Source organism: Dipodomys spectabilis, unplaced genomic scaffold, assembly GCF_019054845.1.
Source record: "Dipodomys spectabilis isolate Male_0828 unplaced genomic scaffold, ASM1905484v1 ptg000125l, whole genome shotgun sequence".
NCBI classification, from domain to species: domain Eukaryota; kingdom Metazoa; phylum Chordata; class Mammalia; order Rodentia; family Heteromyidae; genus Dipodomys; species Dipodomys spectabilis.
Window position 1 is genome coordinate 24,692,384 of NW_024870802.1, and position 24,498 is coordinate 24,716,881.

Here is a 24,498-nt window from a genome sequence, read left to right on the forward strand (position 1 = left end):
TATTTTTTGTGTGTGAAAATACCGTACAGAGGGGTTACAATTAGATGGACGAAGTAACAGATCTCAGCTTTCTGAGTTGTTAGGATTACAGGTGTGAGCCATTGATGCTTGGCTATTCTTTTTTTAAAAAATATTATTTTATTGTAAAGATATTGTACAGAGGGGTTACAGTTAGATGAGTAAAATAACAAGTACATTTCTTATTGAGCATTGTATTCTTATTATTTAAAAGATAGGTAGAAAACAGTGATCCTATGTGTTTCTATACATGTAGGTCTCCTCAAAGAAATGCATTTGAAAAATAAGTAGATATATCTCATAACTTGATTGTGGCCTTCCAACTCTCAAAAGAGTCTTTGTATGTGCTGTCCAGAGTTTGGGAAATAAAAAAGCAAATTAATGTTATGTCACATTCCCTACAGTGAATATACGTTCTGGAGAAATATGACATAACCAAACACTTCAGACATTAAGTTACTTTAATCATTTTTCTCTCCAAGTTATTCCCTCCACTACTAAAATAATATGATATGGCCAAATATATTAGAAATTATACATTTGGTTTAGAATTCTAGCATGTATTATGTTTAAAGGGTTTATTAAAATAACACTAATAGTGAATTGTGTGTGTGTGTGTGTGTGTGTGTGTGTGTGTGTGTGTGTGTATGTGTGTGCTTGTGCATGCAAGTCAGTACTGGGGCATGAGCTAAGGGTCTAGGTGAAGTCCTTTAAGTTTTTTCTCAAAGCTGATACTGTATCACTTGAGCTACATCTCCACTTCTGGTCTTTTTGTGTTAATTGATTATAAGAATCTCACTGACTTTCTTGTGCATGATGGCTTTGAACTATGATCTTCAGATTTCAGCCTCCTAAGTACCTAGGGTTATAGTTGGTAAGCAATTGGTACCTGGCTCTAATAGAGATTTTTATTTAAAAAATTTCAACGAAAATAAGTTGCACTCCATACTTCAGCTACAAAACAGTTAACTCATTCTGCTTTTCATTGAATTCAAAAGGTATTGACTTTCAAAGTTTGATTGACATTGATATTTTGTGAAGCACAAAGTAATAACTTGATTATAGAGGCTACTTGCTTCTAATTTAGTGACTATGAGTATTGAATTTGCAACATTTGAGAATCAAGAAAAAATGAGAACATAAACCACTGAATGATTTTCATATGTTCAAAGTAAAAGTAATACCATGAGATAATAGTCCCAACAGTTATTTTCCAATTCACATCCCTGATAAATATACATATAAATATACATATACATATACATATAAATATACATATACATATAAATATACATATAAATATACATATAAATATACATATAAATATACATATAAATATACATATAAATATACTGATCCATTTTCCAGTCTGCATTTGCTATACATATTTTTTGACTGTTTGTATTTATTTTGCCAAATCTGAAAATCACAGAAACACAAACTTCATTAACCCAAGAACTATTATTATATGCAATGCTTTTGGCCATAGTGGAAAGTGTCCATTCAGTTTATGTATCAGTTCTGTATCTTACATTCGTTGTAAACCAGGAATGCATATTTTGTGCTTGAAGTTCTACTTTTGAAAGTTCTTGTCCATTTTAACTATTTCTCTGGACATGTATTTGTCTCTGGACATGTATTTTCAAATATCAGTGCTCTCTGATCACATTCAAAATAAAACAAGTTTTCTAAGCTTTTCCATGGATTTTCAAATCAGTTTAGATTTTGACGTGAAGTAGTCACAAATTTTATAGTCATTAACTTAAATTTTTGTTTACCAATGCTTCTAGAAATGCCTAAATATTGAACAAATCAGGACCCGGAAGGACACAGTCATTAGCAGAATAGAACCACAAGTTACAAACTGTCTGTTGCCATCATTGTCTCTTGAATCATTTTTAAATCCAAGGTAAAATTAGTTGTCTGTCTGACTTGCATCTTTCTTACTACAGATACAAAAAGAAATTTACTCATAGATGAGAATTCATGAGTGTTTACTGAAAAAATTTATTTTTGTAGCTATTCCCCCAAACCCAAAAGGAATTAAAAAATGTGCTCAAGAACATATAAACTCAAGCAAATGATTGGCATAAAGACTAGAACATGCTAATACTTAATCTCTGCCTCCAGATTGCTAGAATTATAGGAGTATACCATATGTCCAGCCTTGTTTACTTCTCCTTAGAGACTTAGAGTACTCCTAAGTATAGATTTTGATGCTAGATGAGCTGAGCTAAAGCAAATGAGAGGCATCACCTTATCATGTAACTGGCTCTTTTTTTTTTTAAGAGTTCCCACATTTTATTACCATCAATTAGATATACAAGGGACTGTCATTTTGACATATCCTTATATACATACAATATACCTTGATCAGACTCATCCACTCCATCCATTTCTCTCCTCTCCCCTTCTCTTTTCCCAAATCAGCAAAAGTGCTTTATTCTATTTCTACCTAAGAACATAAATTGTCTTTTTTTTTCATATTTACCCTCTGTCCCCCTTTCTGTTTGCCCTCCCCCTCCCACGAATACTCCTATTCCGGGTAGGACTTGCTTTAAATTCCTGTCATTTGTTTTTAATTTTTAAAGTGTATACTTAAAAAAAGAAAATTGAGCAACTTGTTCTTAATTACTCATAATTATAGGCATGTTACTTTAGAAGCTTGTTCTTTATTTTGCAAAGAACACATAATATTATAGGCTTATTTAGTGATGTTTAGATAGATATTAAAATTATATAAAGACAAAATTTTAAGCCCTATTAGCTTTGTCCTGGATGAAGCATCATATTTGTTTCAAATATGATGATATGATTACTGAACAATACTGATCAGTCAGTCATAAGCCAAAGGTATAACACCAGATTCTTCTAAATTAAAATGATGAAATAATTCATTGTGTTTTATGTCAATTACATAAAAATATTATAAATAATAAAGGACACTAGATTTTTACTCCTTGTTTTTGTGGAAGGTGTTATTAATGGAAGAAGTAGAAATAGAAAAGTACCTATTTCATAGAGAAATGTGAATAATACTGTGAAGGTTAGAGGCTGTAGAAAGAAAGATGAAGGGGGAGAGAGAAACACATATCATATTATAGAGTACTGATTTGTACTTTCTAGACCGTGTGTGTATTTTAATATCATCTTTACACCTGTAGCTTTGCAATTCTTTTGTTTTTAAATCATCCTTTGAATTCAATTTCAAAGCAGAATTGAAAAAAACAAAGGTAAAAATCAAGGTCATCTTGTTACTTTCCAGTAGTTCTTCAAAGAAAAGTATTCTGTGCTGGAAAGGGGATCCAAAAAGGATTCAATGTTGTCTGTGGTTTCTAATCAGTCACCATACACCTAGATAAATCTTATTATCAGAAATCTTTGAGAAATGATACAGTACACCTGTTTCTTTGTCCAACATAATCACTTATTGGTCTCTACTCTTTGATTTTTGATGGCTTATTTTCACTTTATTTTATTTTATTTTGTTTAGTATGAGGCTTGAGCTCAAGATCCAGGAGCTGTCTCTGAACTCTTTTGCTCAAGACTCAAGGCTCTACCTCTTTAAGCCATAGTGCTACTTCTGGTTTGTTTGTTGTGTGTGTGTGTGTGTGTGTGTGTGTGTGTGTGTGTGTGTGTGTGTGTGTGTGTGTGGTAAATTGGAAATAAGAGTTTCACTGACTTTTCTGCTCAGTCTGGCTTTGATCTGCTATCATCATATCTCAGCCTCCTAATTAGCTAGGATTACAGGCATGAGCCACCTGGCTTATCTTATTTTATTTTTCTTTCTTGTTTTTCCTTTTGTGTTCTTTTCCCTTTTTCTTTCTTTTTTTTTAAAGCTGTGAATTAAATGCAGTGCTTTATGCATACTAAACATGAGCTGTACTGTTGGGCCAAAACCTCACTTTCTACTATTTTCTTCCTCTGCTTTGGGGTTTTGTAAGCTTCCAATATTTATAAGCACAATGCATATAGCAGCATTCACACTTTTCTAGGCAAAGGGTCCATCTTACACTAAAATATTATTATTGTTGTTCTTGTTATTTTAGTTAAATATTTTAACTTTTTCAAACTAAGCAAAGGACCATTTGAGAATACACTGTTTGTTTTTATATTTTTAAATAACTAGGCATCAGGAACTATGTTTCTTACTGAAATGAATTTCTATTAGTGTTTAACATCCTGTAAAGACTTTTGAACTTACAGATTTTGGAATTTATTGTGAACATGAATGATGATTGCACAAGTAATGATAGGTTGTAGCTTGAGTAACATCTTAAGTAGATAATACTTTGCTATATAGAATGTTAAATTATGTTGTTATTTTGTTTTAAATATCTTTAAGTCATTGGACAAGGGGTTTTCAACACAACATGTTATTTTTAAATAATAAAGATTTTGATTACATAACCAACAATATCTTAAAAACTCAGCAATTAAATAAGCAGTATGACTTCATCTATGTCAGGCACCAGTGATTCACACCTGTATTCCTAGCTCCAGTTTGAAGCCAACCAGGCAGGAAAGCCCATGAAACTCTTATCTCCAACTACCAAAAAAGCTGGAAGTGGAGCTGTGGCTCAAGTAGTACAGTGCTAGCCTTGAGCAAACTGTTCAAGGATAGCATCAGGCCTGAAGTTTAAGCCACAGTACTCATACACATATGTGCATGCATAGAAACACATACACACATGTACATCTACACAGACACTCCCCCAAACACACACCATACACACAAAGAATACAGCTATACATCTCATTTTATGTATTTAAGACTTTTGTGGACTGCTCTATGTTTTTATGAGACTGATAAAATAGCGTGAACATGAGTTTTAAAACATTTAAATGAGTGATTTAATTTTTTCAAAAAATAGCACTATTATGAAGGATTTGCTTATCCACTCCACCAGTAAACACTTGGCCATATATAGACTATCAAGGAGTTTAATCCTAACAGATGTTCTCTTAAAACACCTGTTGGAATCAATTCTGCCACTGGCCCTTTCAAGGGAATGAAGTGTAATATTCTCAAAGCAGTGAGAGCAAGCTAGTTGGAATGTTAGAAATGTACATTTGCCATCTGCCTCTAAGCCTCATCCTAGTAAACCAGCTCCTGATATACCGTGATGATCTTCTGATTGTCTTGTTAATAAGAGAAAGCCACAAATACCATTAGGATTGACTAATGGATACTTCTGAAGTTCGTTAAAGGGAGTGATTTTACTTAATAAGCCAATAAACAATGAAAATTTTCCCTGTTTTTTCTTTAAATTTTGCTTCTCACTTTTATTGTTAATGCTGTGACTCTGTGGACAATAAACATGTTCACAAAACCAAAACTGTGGTTGTGCAGTGAAGAGGGCTAAGAGTTCTTTCACTGTCTCCTAAGTAGTCTCAAATTGTGCTTGACTCTAATGAAATACGCCAAACATGACCATGGCGGATTCGCTTCAAAAGCAGATGTCACACAATCCGGGTTAGTATCATTCCTTCAGTATATCCATCATTTTCTATGTATAGTATAGGACGGAACCAAGCACTGTTGGGTTGAAGGTTCTGAATGGGAATAGCTGTTTGAACGCTTTAAATTTGAAACAGCAGAATTGCTCCCTGATCTGGCTTTAGTGAGTGGGAAGATCATCTTCATCTTTACACCTTCCTGCCCTTTCCGAAAATAATTGGGCCTTTAACAGGGAGCTATTTTAAGCAGCTCATGTTCACTCCCTCTCATAGGGAGATGCTTATTTTGGCCACTCACACGTGTCAGATTCACATGTGTGCACTTTCGGAATACTAGACCATGCTTCGCACCAGTTGTATAAGAGACTTGCCAATAAAGATTACTAGCTTCGGAGTCAGAGGGTTCATATAGTTGCAGGGAAGACCCGTTTTTTTTAGGGATGTGGATATGCTCCTGAAATCCTCCATTTCAGACGCTGGCACATCAATCCTCAGCTTTTCGGATCTGTTTGCATAAAACCTGGCTGCGATTCTGCTCCAGAGACCTCCGTGATCTTTCCGCATTTCATAAACACTGATAGGAGGCACTACCAGCCCGTGGATAAGGGAAAACTAATGAGAAACTGCCATCCAATATCTGAACAGCAAAGACAAAACCAAGCCAACCCCAAAAGCCCAAAGCAAAACCAACAAAGAACAAGTCAAACAATCCATGCTCACAAGAAGACGCGTAGAAAAAATACTGAGATGTAAACTTGAGTTGATAATTGACCTAAATCAGTCACTTGACTGGCATGGAGTGGGTACTTTGTATTTTTCTACTTTGAAAAAAAAAAAAAAAGAGTACAAATCTATGTTATTCTGAACAACTGGGACCAAAAAAAAAAATTATGGTGTGAGAAAATACAGACTCTAAAAGCAAGATGGAATTTAAGCAGGTAAAGCCTGTTTCAGAGTCATGTCATTCCAGTGCAGTTGTACCTAGACCTCGTGTATGCGCCTCTAAGAAATTTCCATTTTTTCGCATCAAAAAATCCAGATATGAAGCTGAAGCTGCTTTCTTCGCCAACCTGAAGCTGTCAGATTTCAACATCATTGACACCTTGGGAGTTGGAGGTTTTGGACGAGTAGAGCTGGTAGGTGATCACTCTTTAAATGCTTTTGAAAGCCTCTATCTCCCTGTGCTTTGTCCCTCCTTGCCTAAGATTTCATTCTCTTTTGCATTTTTCTCTCTTGTCATTCTTTACTCTTGTTTCAAAGTTAGGATAAAATACATTTATTCAGGCATGTCAGAGCCTAAGATGAAGAGGGGCTGTATTATGGAGTCATGATACTAAATGAACATGCAATGATAAATAAATATGAAATTACTTTTTACCTCTTCATAGTAAATGAAAGGTTAACACACTCAATGCACAGCCAAAAAGCACTGTTTACTCAGGTGATTTTCTGTCATTTTTGCTTCCTTCATTATAAGCAGTTTTCACTAACAATTATGTAATCTAATGGTAATTATAATGATTTAAGTGTAAATTTAAATACATATCAAAGAAAGTAGACAAAATCTATATTGCCATGTATACATAGACCTCTCTCTCTTTATATATATATATATATATATATATATATATATGATTTAGTACTCATTAAGGTTATTGTGATTGTAGTATTTTATATAATTTACTTCACACATACTTTGCACACACATACACACACACAGAAGATAATGAAACACTTTTGTATGGGTTTTGTTTAACACAGTTGATGATGTGAGAGTATCTCCTATTTGGGATGTTTAGGCGTAGTACCTTAAAACTGAAATAAAAAGTAGAAAAAAATAAATACATTCAGATAACCTGGGTAGGTGCATTCCAAGACTATACAGCTACAAACTCTATTTGAGAATGCCAACTCATGTCCACATTTTTGCTGAACACAGAGGAATCCTTGACATCAGACACTAGTATAGTATGCTAGAAACTCCCTGAGACTGTGTATAGTGTAGTAAACAGTTACTGTTGCCATTAGAGGCAGGAGAAATCCCCTTCCATAAAATTACCTAAGGCTATTTTTGACATTTGTCCACTTGTGGGTGCAATTGGGATTTTGGACTTTGACAAGTGGTATAAGAGGCTAATTTCTTAAATGCTACAAAAGGATGTTTTAGAGTAATGATGTTAATGATTGAATTTACATTCTTCCTTCCCTTAATATTGGTTAGAGAGACTGTAGCAAAATGACTGTTTCTGACAAGAAGTCAGAATATGTTTCTGATGATTTCAGATATGCAAGTAAAACCCAAGTAAAGGTTTAGAGAAACTTCTGAATCCTATGAATTGATGTAGCTTTAGATTTATTCTTTTGTGGAAGTTATAATTTTTCACAAGGCCAATAAAGATGTATTGACAACATTATACATGAATACTTTTGCTCTGGAGGTGTTGGGACATACAGGTAGAACAGAGGGTGGGGTTCTTTACCAGGATTGGCTTATCGTCTGGTGTGTCATGCAGTAAATGAACACTAAGATAACAGTGTACCATCGAGCAATATCCACACCATTCACAGTTAGGAGGAAAGAGGCAGAGTTAATCTCTAGTGCAATGACAGAACGTTTCTCTTTACTGTCCTCTGAGGATGGCACATGCAGGATAATTTTATCAATCTTAGAGGTGCCATAAGCAATATGATCCTCAGACCACATATTTCACTCTGTACCCATTGTTGTCCATGCTAATAATAAATATGTAATGCGTATAGCTTAGACCCAAGAGCCATTAGCTTAAGGATAATACATATCTGGTGAATGGCTTTATTATATGGTACCAGAAATTATGCTTTGATATTATAATCAGAATTTATATTTTTTCCAGGCATAAGATTATGAATTCTCAATTGGGGTATGAAGAGTTTAGAAATTTGATTTTGAGCTATGCTTCCTGTTAGAGCTAAGAGTATGTTTTTGTTGTTGTTGTTTTTGGTCACGGAGCCTGAACTCTAGGCCTGGGTGCTGTCCCTCAGCTCTTCAGCTTAAGACTAGTGCTCAACCACTTGAGCCACAGCACCACTTCCGGCTTTTCTGCTTATGTGCTGCTAAAGAATCAAACCCAGGGCCTCATGCATGTAAGGCAAGCACTCTACCACTGAACTACCTTCCCAGCCCAAGAGTGTAGGTTTTTTCATTACTATTTGACATGGAAATTATAGTTGTGTGAATATACCATCTCTAGTTATTAGTTTATTAACTTATCATTTGTCAATTGGCATAAATTTGGATGCAGTATTTTTTTAGGCTGGAGTATTTCTCAATAATTTCTTTTCAATTTTGGAGATGAGTGTCTATTAAGAAATTTCAGATTTGTTGAATGAGTTCAGAAGCTTGTAGTAAATGTCCAGTAATAAACAAGTATATGACCCTAAATTTGTCTGATCTGTTTCATAAGCTCTTTTGGCATAAGTAGATTTAATCTACTTTCAGATATGATGTTCTGTTAATGATCATTATCATTGAACAATATTTGTGTTTCTTTTCTTCCTGCTATGGCCTATGTGAAATTTTATGTCCATGTTCTTTAAGAAGGGACCGTTTAATGTATTCAGTGTGACCTGTTCATAATATTTCTTCCAGAATTCAAATTGTCTTTTCACATTTAGTGAAATGATTCAGCTCTCTTACAATATGTGGTTCCTCGTTTAGATTTAGTACTACTATAAAACAGTGAGATAACCCTGTTCATTTATCAAGAATGTCCATGAAATAGGCAAGCTGATTTTAGGAATTATAAGTAAAAATAGTCCCGATGCTCTAGCCCAAATTTACTGTACTATTTCTCTTTTTAGAGAAGTGTCTGCTTTCAGAAAAGATTTGTGCACATCAGAAACAAACTTTGTTTTTAATCTGTCACTAGTATGTGGTTGCTTTAAAATTTAGAAACTTACTCTATTTATTCAGCAATCCAAAATGCCTCCTCTATATCAATAAACCACATTTAGATAACATATAGAAACAACGTTAGGAGAGACAGATACATGAGCTCAGTCTTCTAGGATTACTCTCATTCTCTAACACTTAAATATATACAAGTATGATGAGATCTCAGAAGGACAAACCATCTTCAATAGAAAATAGCTTCCAACTCCAGAGGTTCACAGTTTCCTGAGAGGGAAAATCATATCTACCCCAAAATAAAGTGTAAGCAGTCTAAGCTCAATGCTGGAAGAGCAGGGTATTGGGGAGAATCAGAGGAACAGAAAGGCATCAATTAGGACTGGGAAGGTGGCTCAGTGGTAGAGCGCTTGCCTTGCATGCATGAGGCTCTAGGTTCAATTCCTCAGCACCACATGAGCAAAAAGAGAAAAGCCGGAAGTGGCGCTGTAGCTCAAGTGGTAGAGCGCTAGCCTTGAGCTGAAGAGCTGAGGGACAGTGCCCAGGCCCAGAGTTCAGGCCCCACAACCGACCCCCCCCCACAAAAAAAAGGCATCAATTAAATACCCGAAGCATTATCGTACATAATTCATTCCATGAGACTTGGGCACAAAAGATGTGTTTTTCCCCTTCATGGTAATAATTGTCTTTATTTCTGAATTTTTATTTTTTTCCTTTTTATTTATTGTTGATTTTAATGTTATTGTCAAGGTGACATACAGAAGGGTTACAGTTACATACATAAGGTAATGAGTACATTTCTTGTCAAACTTGTTACCCCCTCCCTCATTTTTCTCATTTTTTCTCTCCCCTTATCTCCCCACAAGTTGTACAGATCATTTCTAACATATTGTCTTGTGAGTATCTCTGCTACATTGATTCCCCCTTAGTCCTTTGTCTCATCGTTTTTTTTTTTTGTTCCCCTTCCCTTCCCTAATTTAGATGAACTATACAATACTCAGGGCACCCAAATCAAATACAGGAAAGGGGAAACACAAAAGAAAAAAGAAATCACATAGTACATTAAAAACAACAACAACAAATAAAACCCTCTTGTGTCCATGTCTTGGAGTTCATTTCATGTAGCATCATATTATATCGTCATAAGTACATAGCTATTGAGCTATTCTGCTCATCTGCTAAGATTGTCCTAGAGCTTTACTGACAAAAAAAAAGCTAAGATATATGTATTTTATGGTGGTGGTGGTGATGTTGGTGGTACTTGATAGCAAACAGACTCTCAATACTTTCACAAGCAAAAATGACAGAAAATGTTTCTAACTTTTTAGAGACAAACTAGACTTGTTCCATGTGTTTATTATTCATTCTTCACATTTTTTCTTGTAAAATCCAGAACACCTCTTGTCTTCTCCTTCCAGAGTAGCTATGAGGGAGGAATTATATGTGGAAATAAAGTCAATTTGAGGATGATAAAGTAGGGTTCAAATGAAAGGTTGATGATGTTAGTGAGGAAGTCATAAAGAAAAATATGAATAAATGTCTCTTTTTATATACAATGGACTTCTGTGCTTCCAACAGAAAGAATGACACTGCCCACTTGTAAGGATATGAAAGGACTTGGAAAAAACTCATATTAAGTGAAGTAAGCCACACCCAAAGACACACAGGTCTCATGTTTTCCCTTACTTGTAATAATTAGTAAACCTCTAGGACAATCTTAGCAGATGGGGCTTGAACTCTGGGCCTGGGCACTGTCCCTCAGCTCTTCAGATCAAGGCTAGCTCTCTACCATTTGAGCCACAGCACCACTTCCAATTTTCGAGTGGTTTATTGGAGATAAGAGTCTCACGGACTTTCCTGCCTGGACTGGCTTTGAACTGTGATCCTCAAATCTCAACTTCCTGAGTAGCTAGGATTACAGGTGTGAGCCACCAGCACCCAGCTCATATACCTTAGCTTTAAGAGCATTCATCTAGAACTCAAGAATCTTAACAAAATACAGTTTTTAAATAGACTTATTGATGAGGTGCTGTACTTGTCTGTTTCTGACAAACTTGCAGAGATTCTCCTGTCGCTAAATATGTTATCCTATTTTACTGGCAGCATGTGTAGAAGAAAGAAATAATGAGACAATGTAATATGGTAGCTCAAAACTAGAGCTCTGGAATGAGGGTCTCTGGCTCAGATCTTACCCACTATATGCTTGGTCATTAATTCAAACCTCCTTAGTTTCCTCATCTCTGCAATAAGAGAACATGTGTCTCACAGAGTTACAAAGAGTGAGTGAGCTAAATTCTCCCCAAACAGCATAGATCAATGTTCTGTCAATGTTGTTAGTTTTGTATAATAATAATAATAACACTAATTGTTATTTATTATGAAAAAGTGCTGTCTTCAGTCAACATTTCCATTCATCATAAAATGTACTATCTTTGTTCATCATTTCCAGCCACACTTAGTTAAACAAAGGAAGGGAATGGAATAATTAGTAGCCAAGCCCTGAGAATATGAGTATTTCTTTGATACAAGAGCCTGAAGTCTTCAGATGGCCTTCAATTATAACTTCTATTACATCCCCCAGACTACTGAAGCTTTTTATTTTCTGATCTGCCATGAAAAGAGATGGGAAATGATTTTTACTCTCCCTCATCAAAACTGTGTGCACCTGAGGTACCCTGGTTTCATCTATTTCTCTGATAGATTGAAAAGTTCCCCCACATTTTAACCCCAGACTAGGGAATCATTTTCCACATAAAATACTGAGTCACCTCTATTTCTTCCAAGACTTCTTAAACCCTGGTACCTCAATCAAACACAATAAGGACCTAGCTCTTGCTAACGGAGTCCAAGGTTACTACTCATAATTCCTGTGAATCCACTCAAGTTTATGATTCCTGCGGTCAGATTGACCAAGAAGAACTGATATATTAGCAAGTTGTAAGAGCCATAAATCACACTCTCACACAAGCACACATGTGTAGTGTCACAGGGTCTCTGAGTTGTATAAAATGGCAAGCATACTGCTGTCATAGAACATTGTTTTTCCAGCTGTCTAGGCACACGGTTCACTGATCAGCTAGCTTGAGGAGCGACAAAAACCAACTGGAAAGCAAAGAAATAGTGCTTAAGAGGTGATTAAGCAAGAAGGTGATAAACTCATTGCTCAGTTGAGTTATTTTTTTCCCATAATTATGAAAGGTGAGCTGCTTAACTCCACAGGGAAACCCCATGTAAGATGAAAACACTTCAAGAGCCTCCTTATGCCAGGTCACACAGCAATGAAATAGAAGAGCTGTGGGATTTCTGAGCCACATGGGCCACTTGAGCCTGTGAGGATTTATGCCATAGGGCAGACTCCCCTGGAAGTCCTGCCACGCCTGTATCCTGGGGCAATTAGAACAAATAAACATGTAACATGGACAGAGGGGATTGCCTCTGTTTAATACAACCTTTCCTTCTCTGTCATTTTCTCAAAGAAATATTTTCCAATTTATGTTTCTTCTTAAAATAATTATGAGTAGTGGCATTGATTTCTAAGAAGGTAAGATATTTAGACAGGCAATGAAGGTCCAATCCAATAAAAAAGCAATGGGACCTTAGGAGGTACAATTTCAATGTATTAAAATCCCTAAAATAATCACAAGACACATTCTAAGTAAAAACCTACTTTGATAAATGCTAATAAATTAAGGGAAAACATTAGCTTGTTACTGAGGAATAAATGTTATTTTGTGCACTATAATCCAATTATACTATATGAATGACCACAGATGAAAGTTTATTTCTTGCACATCTTTTGAATTTACATGAATGTTATATATGCCAGCTCTCTCTTGAGATCCATTTATTTCATTAAAAGTAGTTGGAATTAGTATCCCACCATAAAATAATTAAAAGTTCATCTTCCCCTCCAGAAAAGAAAGATTTAGAAAAATAGAGAGAGATTCTAGAAAGATCTCTACAAATCTAGAAGGCACAGAAAACATCTTTCCAAAGGCTTCACATAAAATTGATGGTAAAGTAGACCTAAAGTCAAACTTTATCCTAAAGTTAAAATTTGGCTCACATGTGCCTTTGTATTTTCTGCTACAAAATTTTTATACCTAGTCAATTTGTGATCACATCACATTCAGCAGAAAATTTACTTTAAAAAGAAATATTAAATCTTCTTTTCACAGATAGATAGGAATTTCTGACTCTCCCTAAGAAGATAAGTTTAACATATTGAAAACTGACAAATAAAACCCTTTGGGATCGTATTACATCATAAATTACACATGGAAGCTCTCGGCATTTCTTTAGGGGTGAGGTCATTTGTAGCTGATGGAGTAGACAAGGTCCTTGGAGGACAGAGAGACAGTAGCCAGGGGTTGGAGATTTAAATGAACAGCTGGGGAAAGGCCACTTCAGGCAAGGGTTACAACTTAGAAGGACACATGTCACAGGACACCAAGACAGTGTGCAGACTAGAGTGGAAGTATAATGGTGTGTAATATTATTAGACTGTGAACTAGTAGAGCATAACTACTAATTCTTAACAGAGAGTAGAATTATAATAAGAAGGAATTGCTGGGACATAAAGTACAGAAGGTATGTAAACACCAACTGAGCTCTAACTTCCGTCCATAATATATATATGAGTATATATATATATATATATATATATATATATATATGAATGTAAAAATGCACTGTGAGGTGGCTAGGCAGGCTATTTTTAGGAAATTCTGTTCCCCGGAATAAACATATCTCCTTTTCTGGCTAAGATGGTTTACTTAGTTCCAGGATAAAAATTTTTATTGAAACATTTGAAAACTTTAACATGAAAACTTTCACTGCCTGATCTTTTCCAAGAGAAGCAAAAATAGACACTTGGTATATATTAGAAAGATAAAAGACAGTCATATCCTTTTAAATAAAGCAAAATAGTTTGCTTCCTGAATAAGGTGAAGAGGTAATTCTGTATGTATTTAGATTAGATTATTGATTGTATGCATTGAATTGCCAGATTATATTTTGCCCCTCCTTTCAGCATCTCCTATAGTCACAGATGTGTGTGTGTGTGTGTGCACGCGTGCGCGCATGCATGTGTGTGTGTGTGTGTGTGTGTGTGTGTGTGTGAAACATTAAGCTGAAGATCAAGCAATGAGCTTAGAAGTTTGGTGGTTTGGTGGGTTGATGTGTAATTCCTAAAGTTCCTAATGGCAGCCAAGATGCCTTGTCAGCTCCCTGTAACAGTGAGAGTACTGTGGGATGCTGGTGGCTCACGCCTGTAATCCTAGCTACTCAGGAGGCTGACATCTGAAGATCATGGTTCAAAGCCAGCTGGGGCAGGAAAGTCCGTGAGAAGCTTATCTCCAATAAACCACAAGAAAACTGGAAATGGTGCTGTGGCTCAAATGATAGAGCGCTCGCCTTGAGCTGAAGAGCGCAGGGACAGCGCCCAAGCCTAGAGTTCAAGCCCCACAACCAAACAACAACAAAAAAGAGTTGAGAATACTTATGAGACAAAATGGAACATATCTTGTCATCCCTATGGTTGTGCATGCTACATCCAATGAACAAGGTAGTTTAAATGTGTAATTTGACTACTTTTCATATTATAAGCTAACATAAGCCAAAACCACTAAATTATTGTTAAACTAACTCAACTATATTAAAGTAATTTTATATTTGTATAAAACCTCTTGCAGGCTGGGCACTGGTGGCTCACGCCTATAAACCTAACTACTCAGGAGGCTGAGATCTGAGGATTGCAGTTCAAAGCCCGTCTGGGCAGGAAAGTCCAGGAGACTCTTATCCCCAATAAACCACTAGAAAACCAGAAGTGGTGCTGTGGCTTAAGCGGTAGAGTGCTTGTCTTGAGCTCAAGAGCTCAAGGGCATTGCCCAGGCCCAGAGTTCAAGCCCCATGACCAAAAACAAACAAACAAACAAAAAAACCCACCTCTTGCAACTTAATACTGTTTGTCACTTGCTATGGAACTGATTTGCAGTCTAAAGATAAATGACAAAAGAAATAAAATGATTGATATATTTGATAAGGGATTGAAATAAAATTGTCAGATGAAGTCGAGTGAAAAGGCATAGATAACATAAGCTACTCTACTTTGTTATGAAATTTTTATGCCTGACTCCTGTTCTCTCTGTCTATGATATATGTGTGTGGATCACACACATGTATGTAGTGTACATATACACACGTACATATGTATAACTTATGGAATAGCTACATTTATCCACACATGTATACAGAGGGACTGTGAAGAAGGGAGAGTCAGAAACAGAGATAGTGTAATCTATGAATAGGAAATTATGTGCATATATATCTGACCAAAAACTTGAATTCCCAATACAACAATGCTTTATACCACATGATTGAAAAAGATTTCAAATGCTGACATTTCCTAAACTCATAATCTGTCTTTTGCTTTCTGCCTTCTGTGTATTATTTAGACATGTGTCATTCATGCTTGAAACAGCTTCTTCTCCCTGTGGTGTATGTTATGAAACAAGTTAGAAACTAAAGTTCATTGTTAAGTTTCAGACATTTATTAAACAACAAAAGCATACATTAATATTATTATGTAGTGCAGAGAAAAATAAAACATAAAACTGCAAATAACTAGTGAGAAATACATTTAAAGAAACAGACCAAAGAGGTTCCGCATGGTAGCACACACCTGTAATTCCAGATACTTGGGAGATAATCCTCTGAAGAATCATGGTATAAAGTCAGGTGCTTGAGAATCCATCTCAGTCCACATGCTAGGGCAAAAATGTTAGATCCTATCCAAAAAATAGACAAGGCAAAAAAGTAAGGATATGGCTCATGTCATAAAGCACCTGCTTAGCAAGTTCAAGGTCCTGTGCTCAAACCCCAATAACTGAAAAGCAAATGCAAAAACAAAATCAGACTGAGACATTTGTTTCTCTCTTAAAATAGAGAAAAGTAATTCCCATATTAGGATTTTACTATTTCATTAGGTAAGAATTCTTATGAACTTACAGTATCTTCTTTAGATGGAAATTAACACTTTATTGAGATTTACAACTAAGTTAATAGCCACTTTTTATTATCAAGATGTATTTGACAATAGGATACTAATTTACAGCCTAGAAGCTTTCTGAGTGCTTAAAATATTTCACTTCCTTTTTATAAACTTAGTAACTCAGCTCTGCTGAATATGGAAGGGCTTTGTTTTGCCAAAAGTGATTTGAATCATGATAATAAAAATTGCCATCTCTGCTCAATAAAAATAAAGCTCCCTTAAATGCAGAGAGATTATTCTTGGTCATCCAGTTGATTGACACATCTAATTTAAAAATAGACTTACGAGTTTTCATACTAAAACTTCTCTCAGAAGTATTCATTTTAGATACAAATTCCAAGTACATTGGACATTATACTGGTGATGAATAATTTTTATTCTCCTTAAGTAGCTGTACAAAGTGGTTTTTTAATTCAACATGGTAGTGAGTACATTTGATCAATCACATCACCCCTGCCTCACCTCTCCCAACTCCACCCATCCTCTTAATTTACTCATTTCCGTTTTCACTTGATTTACCCACCCTTCCTCTCTCCATTCATCTGTTTCCCTCCTCCTCCCCTACAATACATGTTCCAGCTTCCTTATATTCATTTTGTTGAACAGTAAATTACTTGTACAAAGGAGCTAGGACCCTAGGAGCCTTCTCTCTGAATACAAACATTAGTTAATTTTCAAAGTATTTGGTATTATATCAAGTTTGGTATTACAATATGTTTGACTTTTTTCTGTTATTTTATAAATGGATAAAACTGGGGCTCTGGGAGATTATATGGACTTGAATAGGACTATGGCTTGCACATTATTACCAATTCATTACCGATGAATTACTTATTATTCTGTGTAGATAATTTTAAAATAATTTTTCAATAATTATATTCATTTTGCTTAAATTGGCCCATGAACCTACTCTTTAAAAAAAAAAAAAAATGAGGGCTTTATAAATTTAGAACCTGTGATAAATAGCTAGTAGAGAAGTCATCAAAAAGAATAACATCTTTTTAAATGTGATGCTATTTTACACAAATAAGAAGCAATAATCTTTGGCTAATAAGGAAACAGTTATTGAAGCCAGAAAGATAAAGATAGGAAGAAATACATCTCTGATATTTGGATCTTTAAAATACAAATTAAGTACACGGCTAAAATCAATAAAGAACTGGAAATTTTAAGTTTACATTTTTAAAATTTCTTTCTCCATTAAAAATTCTTAGGCAGCTTATAATACCTAATTTGTAAGCACATTTTCCCTTCTCACAGTACAATTCAAAAACACCTCTTCAGTTCAATAAAAACCTTGTGCCTTTCAACTCTCTTCTATTCCCATCCCAGGTCCAGATATTTATTCAGCTACTGTGTGTATATCAAGATTTGCCTTTTCGTGTGCTTATTTTCTCTCAGTAGAATTTTGGGTTATGTTCAGTGTTTTCATTCTATGGATCCATCTTAATAATCTCAATTCCCACCTGCCCCATGTATAGTAATTTTGTGTCATTGTTTCTTCCTGAATTTTCTGAGCATTTGGTGGATTTATGGAAAATGATGGGGAAGAAACAATCTAGTGCGTATGTATTTCTAGTCCAATGGTTTATTTACTGCTTTCTGGGGTGGTGGGGGGGTGAAGTTTTACCATAGGGCTTTAGACTATTTTGGTGAACCAGATGAGGAACCATATAGAACTGGAGTGTATTGAGACACATTCCAGCAATGTGACACAATTAACCTGGTGGCGGTGGATATCCCTTAATCTTGGTATCTCTCCTTTCTTCCTTTTATAAAGCTTTTCTTTATGCTATGGGACATGTCATTAAATCATCCCAATTGGTATTTAATATGAGTTACTTAGATCATAGATGGTGACTGGATTGTTTCCTAGATTACTTCCAGATTACTAAGAGCCCAAAGTAAAGAAATCATTATTATGCTTTATTACGCAATATGATTGCCCAATGGAAGTTTGTGCCACTTGAACGGAGGAAGTCATTACTGCTTTTGTTTTGCAGCCATTATGAGGAAGGTGACTCTGCCTATATTGCTTTATGCCTTACAGTCTGTTTTCATGCTCCGGGAATAGCTCCTGCTCTTTTTATGTAATGCCATGTATTTTGAAGTTAGTAACAGTATACAGCAGAAAAGGATTCCCTTTTACATGCAGTGGAGACAATACAGAGAAAATACAGCCTCTACCTCCTAATAAAATATGCACATACTGTGAACTAAAGATCATGCTTTCCTTGCGAACTTGTCCCATTTCTTCAAGTTACAGTTGCGCTACTTGACATTATTTCCCTTTTTTTCCTCCTTTCTCCAAGAGATCACCACAAGCTTATCTATTTTCACAGGTATAATATAGATGGCATACTTTACAAAAATCGTATGCACTGACGTTGCTGAACAATGTAGTTTGGCTCCATGTTTTCAGAATTGACTCCAGATCCAGTGAGATAACATGACTGATCACAAACTTTATGGGTGCTAGTGGTGGTGGTTACATGCACTCAAGGTTAACCTTGGATACATAGTGATTTTGAGCCCAGCCTGGGCTATACAATTAATGAAACATGAAGACTAGGACATCAGGTTTTCTCAGTTCACTGCTTCATTCTTCCTCTGGACTATTAGCTTACCTAAGTGAAGGTCAGAAAAGAGCCACCTTCCAGGGTTCATTAGAAATGTCATTCAAATCTACATTATACAGGAATCAGCAGTGAGCCACATGATATTGTTAATGTAAGCCGTGTGTGTGTGTCTGTGTGTGTGTGTTTACGTGTGTGCGTGTGTGCATGCTCACTCACGACTGTGTGTTCTTTTGACTCATGGACCATTCCTGGAGTTTCCTGAACCAGTTGGCTTTGAACTGCGATCTCAGCCTCCTGAGTTGCTAGGATTACAGTCATGAGCCTCCTCTGGTGCTTGGCTTAAACCTTGAATTTAAGTAGTTAATTTAGTTAGTGTAGTTCAGGAAGCTGTTTTCTTCAAAAACACTAAGAAGGTGCTGGGAAGGTAGCTCAGTGGTAGAGCGCTTGCCTTGCATGCATGAGGCCCTGGGTTCAATTCCTTAGTACCACATAAGCAGAAAAGCTGGAAGTGGTGATGTGGTTCAAGGGGTAAAGTGCTAGCCTTGAGCTGACAAGCTGAGGGACAGCACTCAAGCCCAGAGTTCAGGCCCCATGACAGACAAAACAAAATGAGAACAACAACAACAAAAAAACCAGATACTAAGGTAGTTGTGGTGTAAAAGGAACCATGAATGACTCATTCAAAGACCTAAAGGTCAACTCCCAGCCAAGGATATTGAGCCATTTTAACCTTGCCTTGCCCAGAATCTGCCTCCCAGCAAGAGAAAATAGTAAGTCCATCAGGAAACAAACTTGTTTTTGTAAGGCATTGACTTTCTCAGAGATCAAAGAAGTACACAGTTGAATACAAATCTAACCAAGCAAATACGTTTCTATGCTTTTTTGTGTGCTGATGCTATCACCTTATTTTCTTCAGTATGGTTTTACGTTGGCATCACTTGGAGGCTGACAGTTAAAGCTGGCCAGAATCCGTGACAGAAGTTCACATCTTAAGATTCGTCATATCCAAGTGTGCTTGAATTCAAATGGCAATACCATGCTTCACACTGAAGTCACAGTGCACAGCAGTATTCATATGACATGAAATGGGTATTAACATCATATGTATTTCCCCTTTCTAGGAGTGGTAGGAGTTAAATCCCTCTAGTATAAACATAAGAAAATTTTAAAGTAGCTCCTTCAATGCTATTTGAATAGTAGCAGGGAAGGGAGCTAGTGTGAGGATAGGAGCATATGGGTGCCACAGTATGGCACTCAGTGTATGTCACTTATTTAAAGAGAAGTGCTTCGAGCTAAAGAGATCCTTAAACTGAAATGCATATAAGATTTAGAGCATGTACTATCCAGGGAAGAGGAACAGCATTAGCTCTTGTCCAGCCTGAACAAGGTCAGTGAGAGTCTATTTCAAACGCAAAGTGAGCACAGAAGAGCTGGAGTTTAGCTCAAGCTGTGAAGAAGTTACTTAGCATGCAGGAAGCCTTAAGTTCAGTCCCTGATAGAAAAAAAAAAACTATTAATCTGTTACCAATAAAGAGAATATTTCTTTTCAATAATTGAACTATATTAGAGCACCCAGGTTTGCTTTGGAAGTGAGCTTTCACCTTGGATGTGAATTTATTTGTATCACACTAATCTGTCATTTAAAGATGTCCACGGAGATCATCTGGCAGTTCCTCCAAAGGTACATTTTTTCAACCTGTCATACAGATTCGAAATTGGTGAGGACAAATCAAGGCTTGCTTATCTGAAGTATCCTCATGATTCTCCAGAAGGAACTTGTGACATTACTGTCCTCTCAGATTGTACATGTGTGCATGAAGAAGACACTTAAGAATGTTGCTCTTCCTGCAGATGAAGCAGCAAATAATTCACAGTTCAGGAGAGGAGCACTGTGCTTCAGCTGAGGAGCAGAACCAGCTTGTCATGTTATCTCCCCAAAGCTTTCATTAGATCTGAATAATGGGGCTGTTTTGGCGTCATCTTGAGGAGTCTGCTGTTTTAGAGTGTTGAATGCTAACTCTTTCATATCACCATCAGTGATTGATTACCTCCTCCCCCTCTCTTCCCTTTCCTCCCTTCCCCACCCCTCCACTCCCATTCCTTCCCTTTTTCTTTCTCCTTGTTGAAATTTCTCACCGAGTGAACACACAAGCTGTCTGTGGGTCATCCCTCAGAAGACCCAAGTTCTATTCAGTCTATATGGCAAATCAATGGATCCATGTAGGTTCCTCAGAGGCATGGGCCACTTGGAAATATTAAGACTCAAAGGAGGTCCTTCAATTAATATACTTTATGTTGTGCCAGTCCCGGGTCTTGAACTCTGAGCCTGGGCGCTGTTGTTCACATTTTTTAAGTTTAGTTTTATTGTCAAGATGATGTACAGAGGGGTTACTGATATATATGTAAGGTAGTGAATACATTTCTTGTTGCACTGTTACCCCCTGCTAACTTTATTATTATTATTATTCAACGTTATCATTGTCTCATTGAGCCACAGCCCTACTTGCAGCTTTTTTTTTTTTGGTCCAGTCGTGGGGCCTGAACTCTGGGCCTGGGCACTGTTCCTCAGCTCTTCAGCTCAAGGCTAGCGCTCTACCACTTAAGCCACAGTGCCACTTCTGGCTTTTTTCTTATGTGGTGCTGAGGAATCAAACCCAGGGCCTCAGGCATGCAAGGCAAGCGCTCTACCACTGAGCCACCTTCCCAGCTCCCAACTTGCAGCTTTTTGGTAGTTAATTGGAGATAAGAATCTCACCGACTTTCCTGTCCTGGCTGGTTTTGAACCATGGTTCTCAGATCTTAACCTCCTAAGTAGCTAGAATTACAGATGTGAGCCATTGATGCCCAGCCTCAAATAATATAACTTAAGGCGTAAGGTTGAGGTCAAAGGAAAACACTTTGTCTTGGATAGTGGAAAAAAATTGTTTTAAAAAAATCTCTTGAAAAAAATTGGTCTTTTTTATTATCAAGGTGATGTACAGAGGGACTATAGTTGCATAAGTAAAGTAATAAGTACATTTCTTGTCAGCCTTGTTACTCCTTCCCTCAATTTTCTCCTACTTTTCTTTCGCCCTAATCTCCCCAAGTTGTACAGATCATTTCCAACACATTGTCTTGTGTATATCACTGTTGCGTTGGTCCCCCCTAATCCTTTGTCTCACCATTCTGTTGTTCCCCTTTGCTTCCCTAATCCAAATAAATGTATATACAATACCAGGGTGCCAAAATCAAATACAGTGACAATATAAGGGGAAGAACATACAAAAGAAACAAGAAATCACAAAATACATTAAAACAACAACGAACAGGAAAAACCTCTTAAGTCCATGTCTTGGAGTTCATTTCACTTAGCATCATCTTATATGGTCATATGTACCTAGCTATTTTTCTTATTAATTGGAGGCAAGGGAAAGACAGGTAGCAAACAGAAGAAATGATAGACAAGGGTTAATCATTTAGTAACTGTTGAAATGTTTGTAGAGTAGAAGTAGGAGGAAGGAATCATTAAGACCCAGATGATCATACTTTGTCTCACACACTTGAATCAAACTGGTTGGAATGTATCTGATTCCATGAGATGAGGTAGGATGATGGCTACGAGCTATAGGATTTGCAGTTCTGGAGCTCTTGCAAGAATTGATGGTATGGGCGACTTGGGTAGTACTTTGAGTTCATTTAAGTGCGTCCTGCACCTGTGAATTTCAGGATGAAAGTGTGCTCTGTTATATTGAACCTATACTCAGCTTTTGCTCACTCGTCCTTTCTGCCTATCTTTAAGGTCCAGTTGAAAAGTGAAGAATCCAAAACATTTGCAATGAAGATTCTCAAGAAACGCCACATCGTGGACACCAGACAGCAGGAACACATCCGTTCGGAGAAGCAGATCATGCAGGGGGCCCATTCTGATTTCATTGTCAGGTAAAGACTCCACCCTGGGCATAGGTGACAGGTGAGATAGGCCAACCATAGCACCCTCTGCCACTTGCACTGACCCCTAACATGTTTGACCTGAAAAGAAACTTGAAAGTATTGTTTGATTTTAAAAAATAAAGTTATGATATTTTCAAAGAGAACAAGTTTCTCAGTAAAAAAAAAATCTCTAGAGCTCTTGAAAGAAAAAAGTCAAAAACTATTCAAGTTCAACTTTTTGAAGACTCAAAAAGATAAAATGGCAGTTGACAAATATCTGTAATCCCAGCTTCTCAGGTGGTAGAGATAGTATGATCATGGCTTGAGGCTAAACTAGGGGAAGACTTGGGACTCTATCTCAAAAACAAATTAAGAGGAAAATGTGTTGGGATGAACTAGGCCCAAATGGTCAAGGGCCTGCCTCCCGAGGGCAAGGACCCATTTCGGACTTCAGTACGTCCACAATGACAGCCAATCCTTCCACCTCAGTATTTTGAAAGCACTGATGAAAGAATAACAGATGGTTTTTCACATGTAGAAGCAGCTCTGGTCAATATGGCGGTGGTGGTGCATGTGAAAATTGAAACATAGAATGGGTTTAAATAAGAAGCACATGAAAATTGCACATCTATATTCACAAAATGTAGTCTACTTTATTTAATTATAAAATCTATTACATATAATATGAAAATCAATGTTTAGGACCTCAGACAAATTAGAACTGATAGAATCCCAAAAAATTCTCTTCTCCACGATCACTTGAATTAAATCATCTCAAGTGAGTCATTAGTTTCCTATGGTGTGAAGGTCTAACTCATGGACCATTAGCTTCTTTTCCTTAGTGTGACTTCGGATTTTTTTTTTTTTTCATTTTTTTTTTTTTCTCAAAAACTTTCATGCATGGCAAATGAGAGGACTGCCGTCTGGGCGCTCAAAACTTTACATATACTTTGATCATAACCACATTAATTTTAGTTATCTTGAAATGTTCAATTCAATATGGTTTTTAATATTTTTTAAATATGTAAAATGATGTTACTACGCTGCTTTCATGTTTACTCTTTGCAGGCTGTACCGAACATTTAAGGACAGCAAGTATTTGTATATGCTGATGGAAGCGTGCCTGGGTGGAGAGCTCTGGACCATTCTCAGGGATAGGTAGGAGATTTGAGACATTTCTATGAGAAAAATACATTGCTATAAAGTCTAAAAATTTCACTCACTTCTTACAAATCCTTATATATATATATATGTATATATATATATATATTTTTTTTTCAAAATGCAAAGTAAACACAAGGCATAATTCACTATGGCCAAATGACTTACTGTAATACATGTATACCTCACTTAGTATCTAATCAATATAGGGTCTCTCCTACATAAAAACACTATCTCAAGTTCCCCTACCCTGCATCCCTGTCACTCAGATATAGAATCTTATCTACTCAGGAGGCTGAGATCTGAGGATCAACAGTTCCGGGTCAGGAAAGTCTGTGTGACTCTTATCTCCAATGAAACAGCAAAAAGCCAGAAGCAGAGCCATGGCCCAACTGATAGAGCTCAGGCCTTTTAGCAAAATAACACCTAAGAGG

At 36.4% G+C, this 24,498-nt stretch overlaps 1 protein-coding gene across 2 annotated transcripts in view; it reads left to right on the plus strand.

Annotated features, from left to right (window-relative positions):
* Positions 1-24,498, plus strand: part of Prkg1 (protein kinase cGMP-dependent 1) — a 1,051,642-nt gene that overhangs the window by 1,009,273 nt on the left and 17,871 nt on the right. For both annotated transcript variants that reach the window (XM_042689193.1, XM_042689194.1), the window contains exons 10-12: positions 6,518-6,614; positions 22,773-22,912; positions 23,972-24,061. In XM_042689193.1, coding sequence (XP_042545127.1) covers positions 6,518-6,614; positions 22,773-22,912; positions 23,972-24,061 — 327 coding nt within the window. The remainder of the gene's footprint in view (positions 1-6,517; positions 6,615-22,772; positions 22,913-23,971; positions 24,062-24,498) is intronic.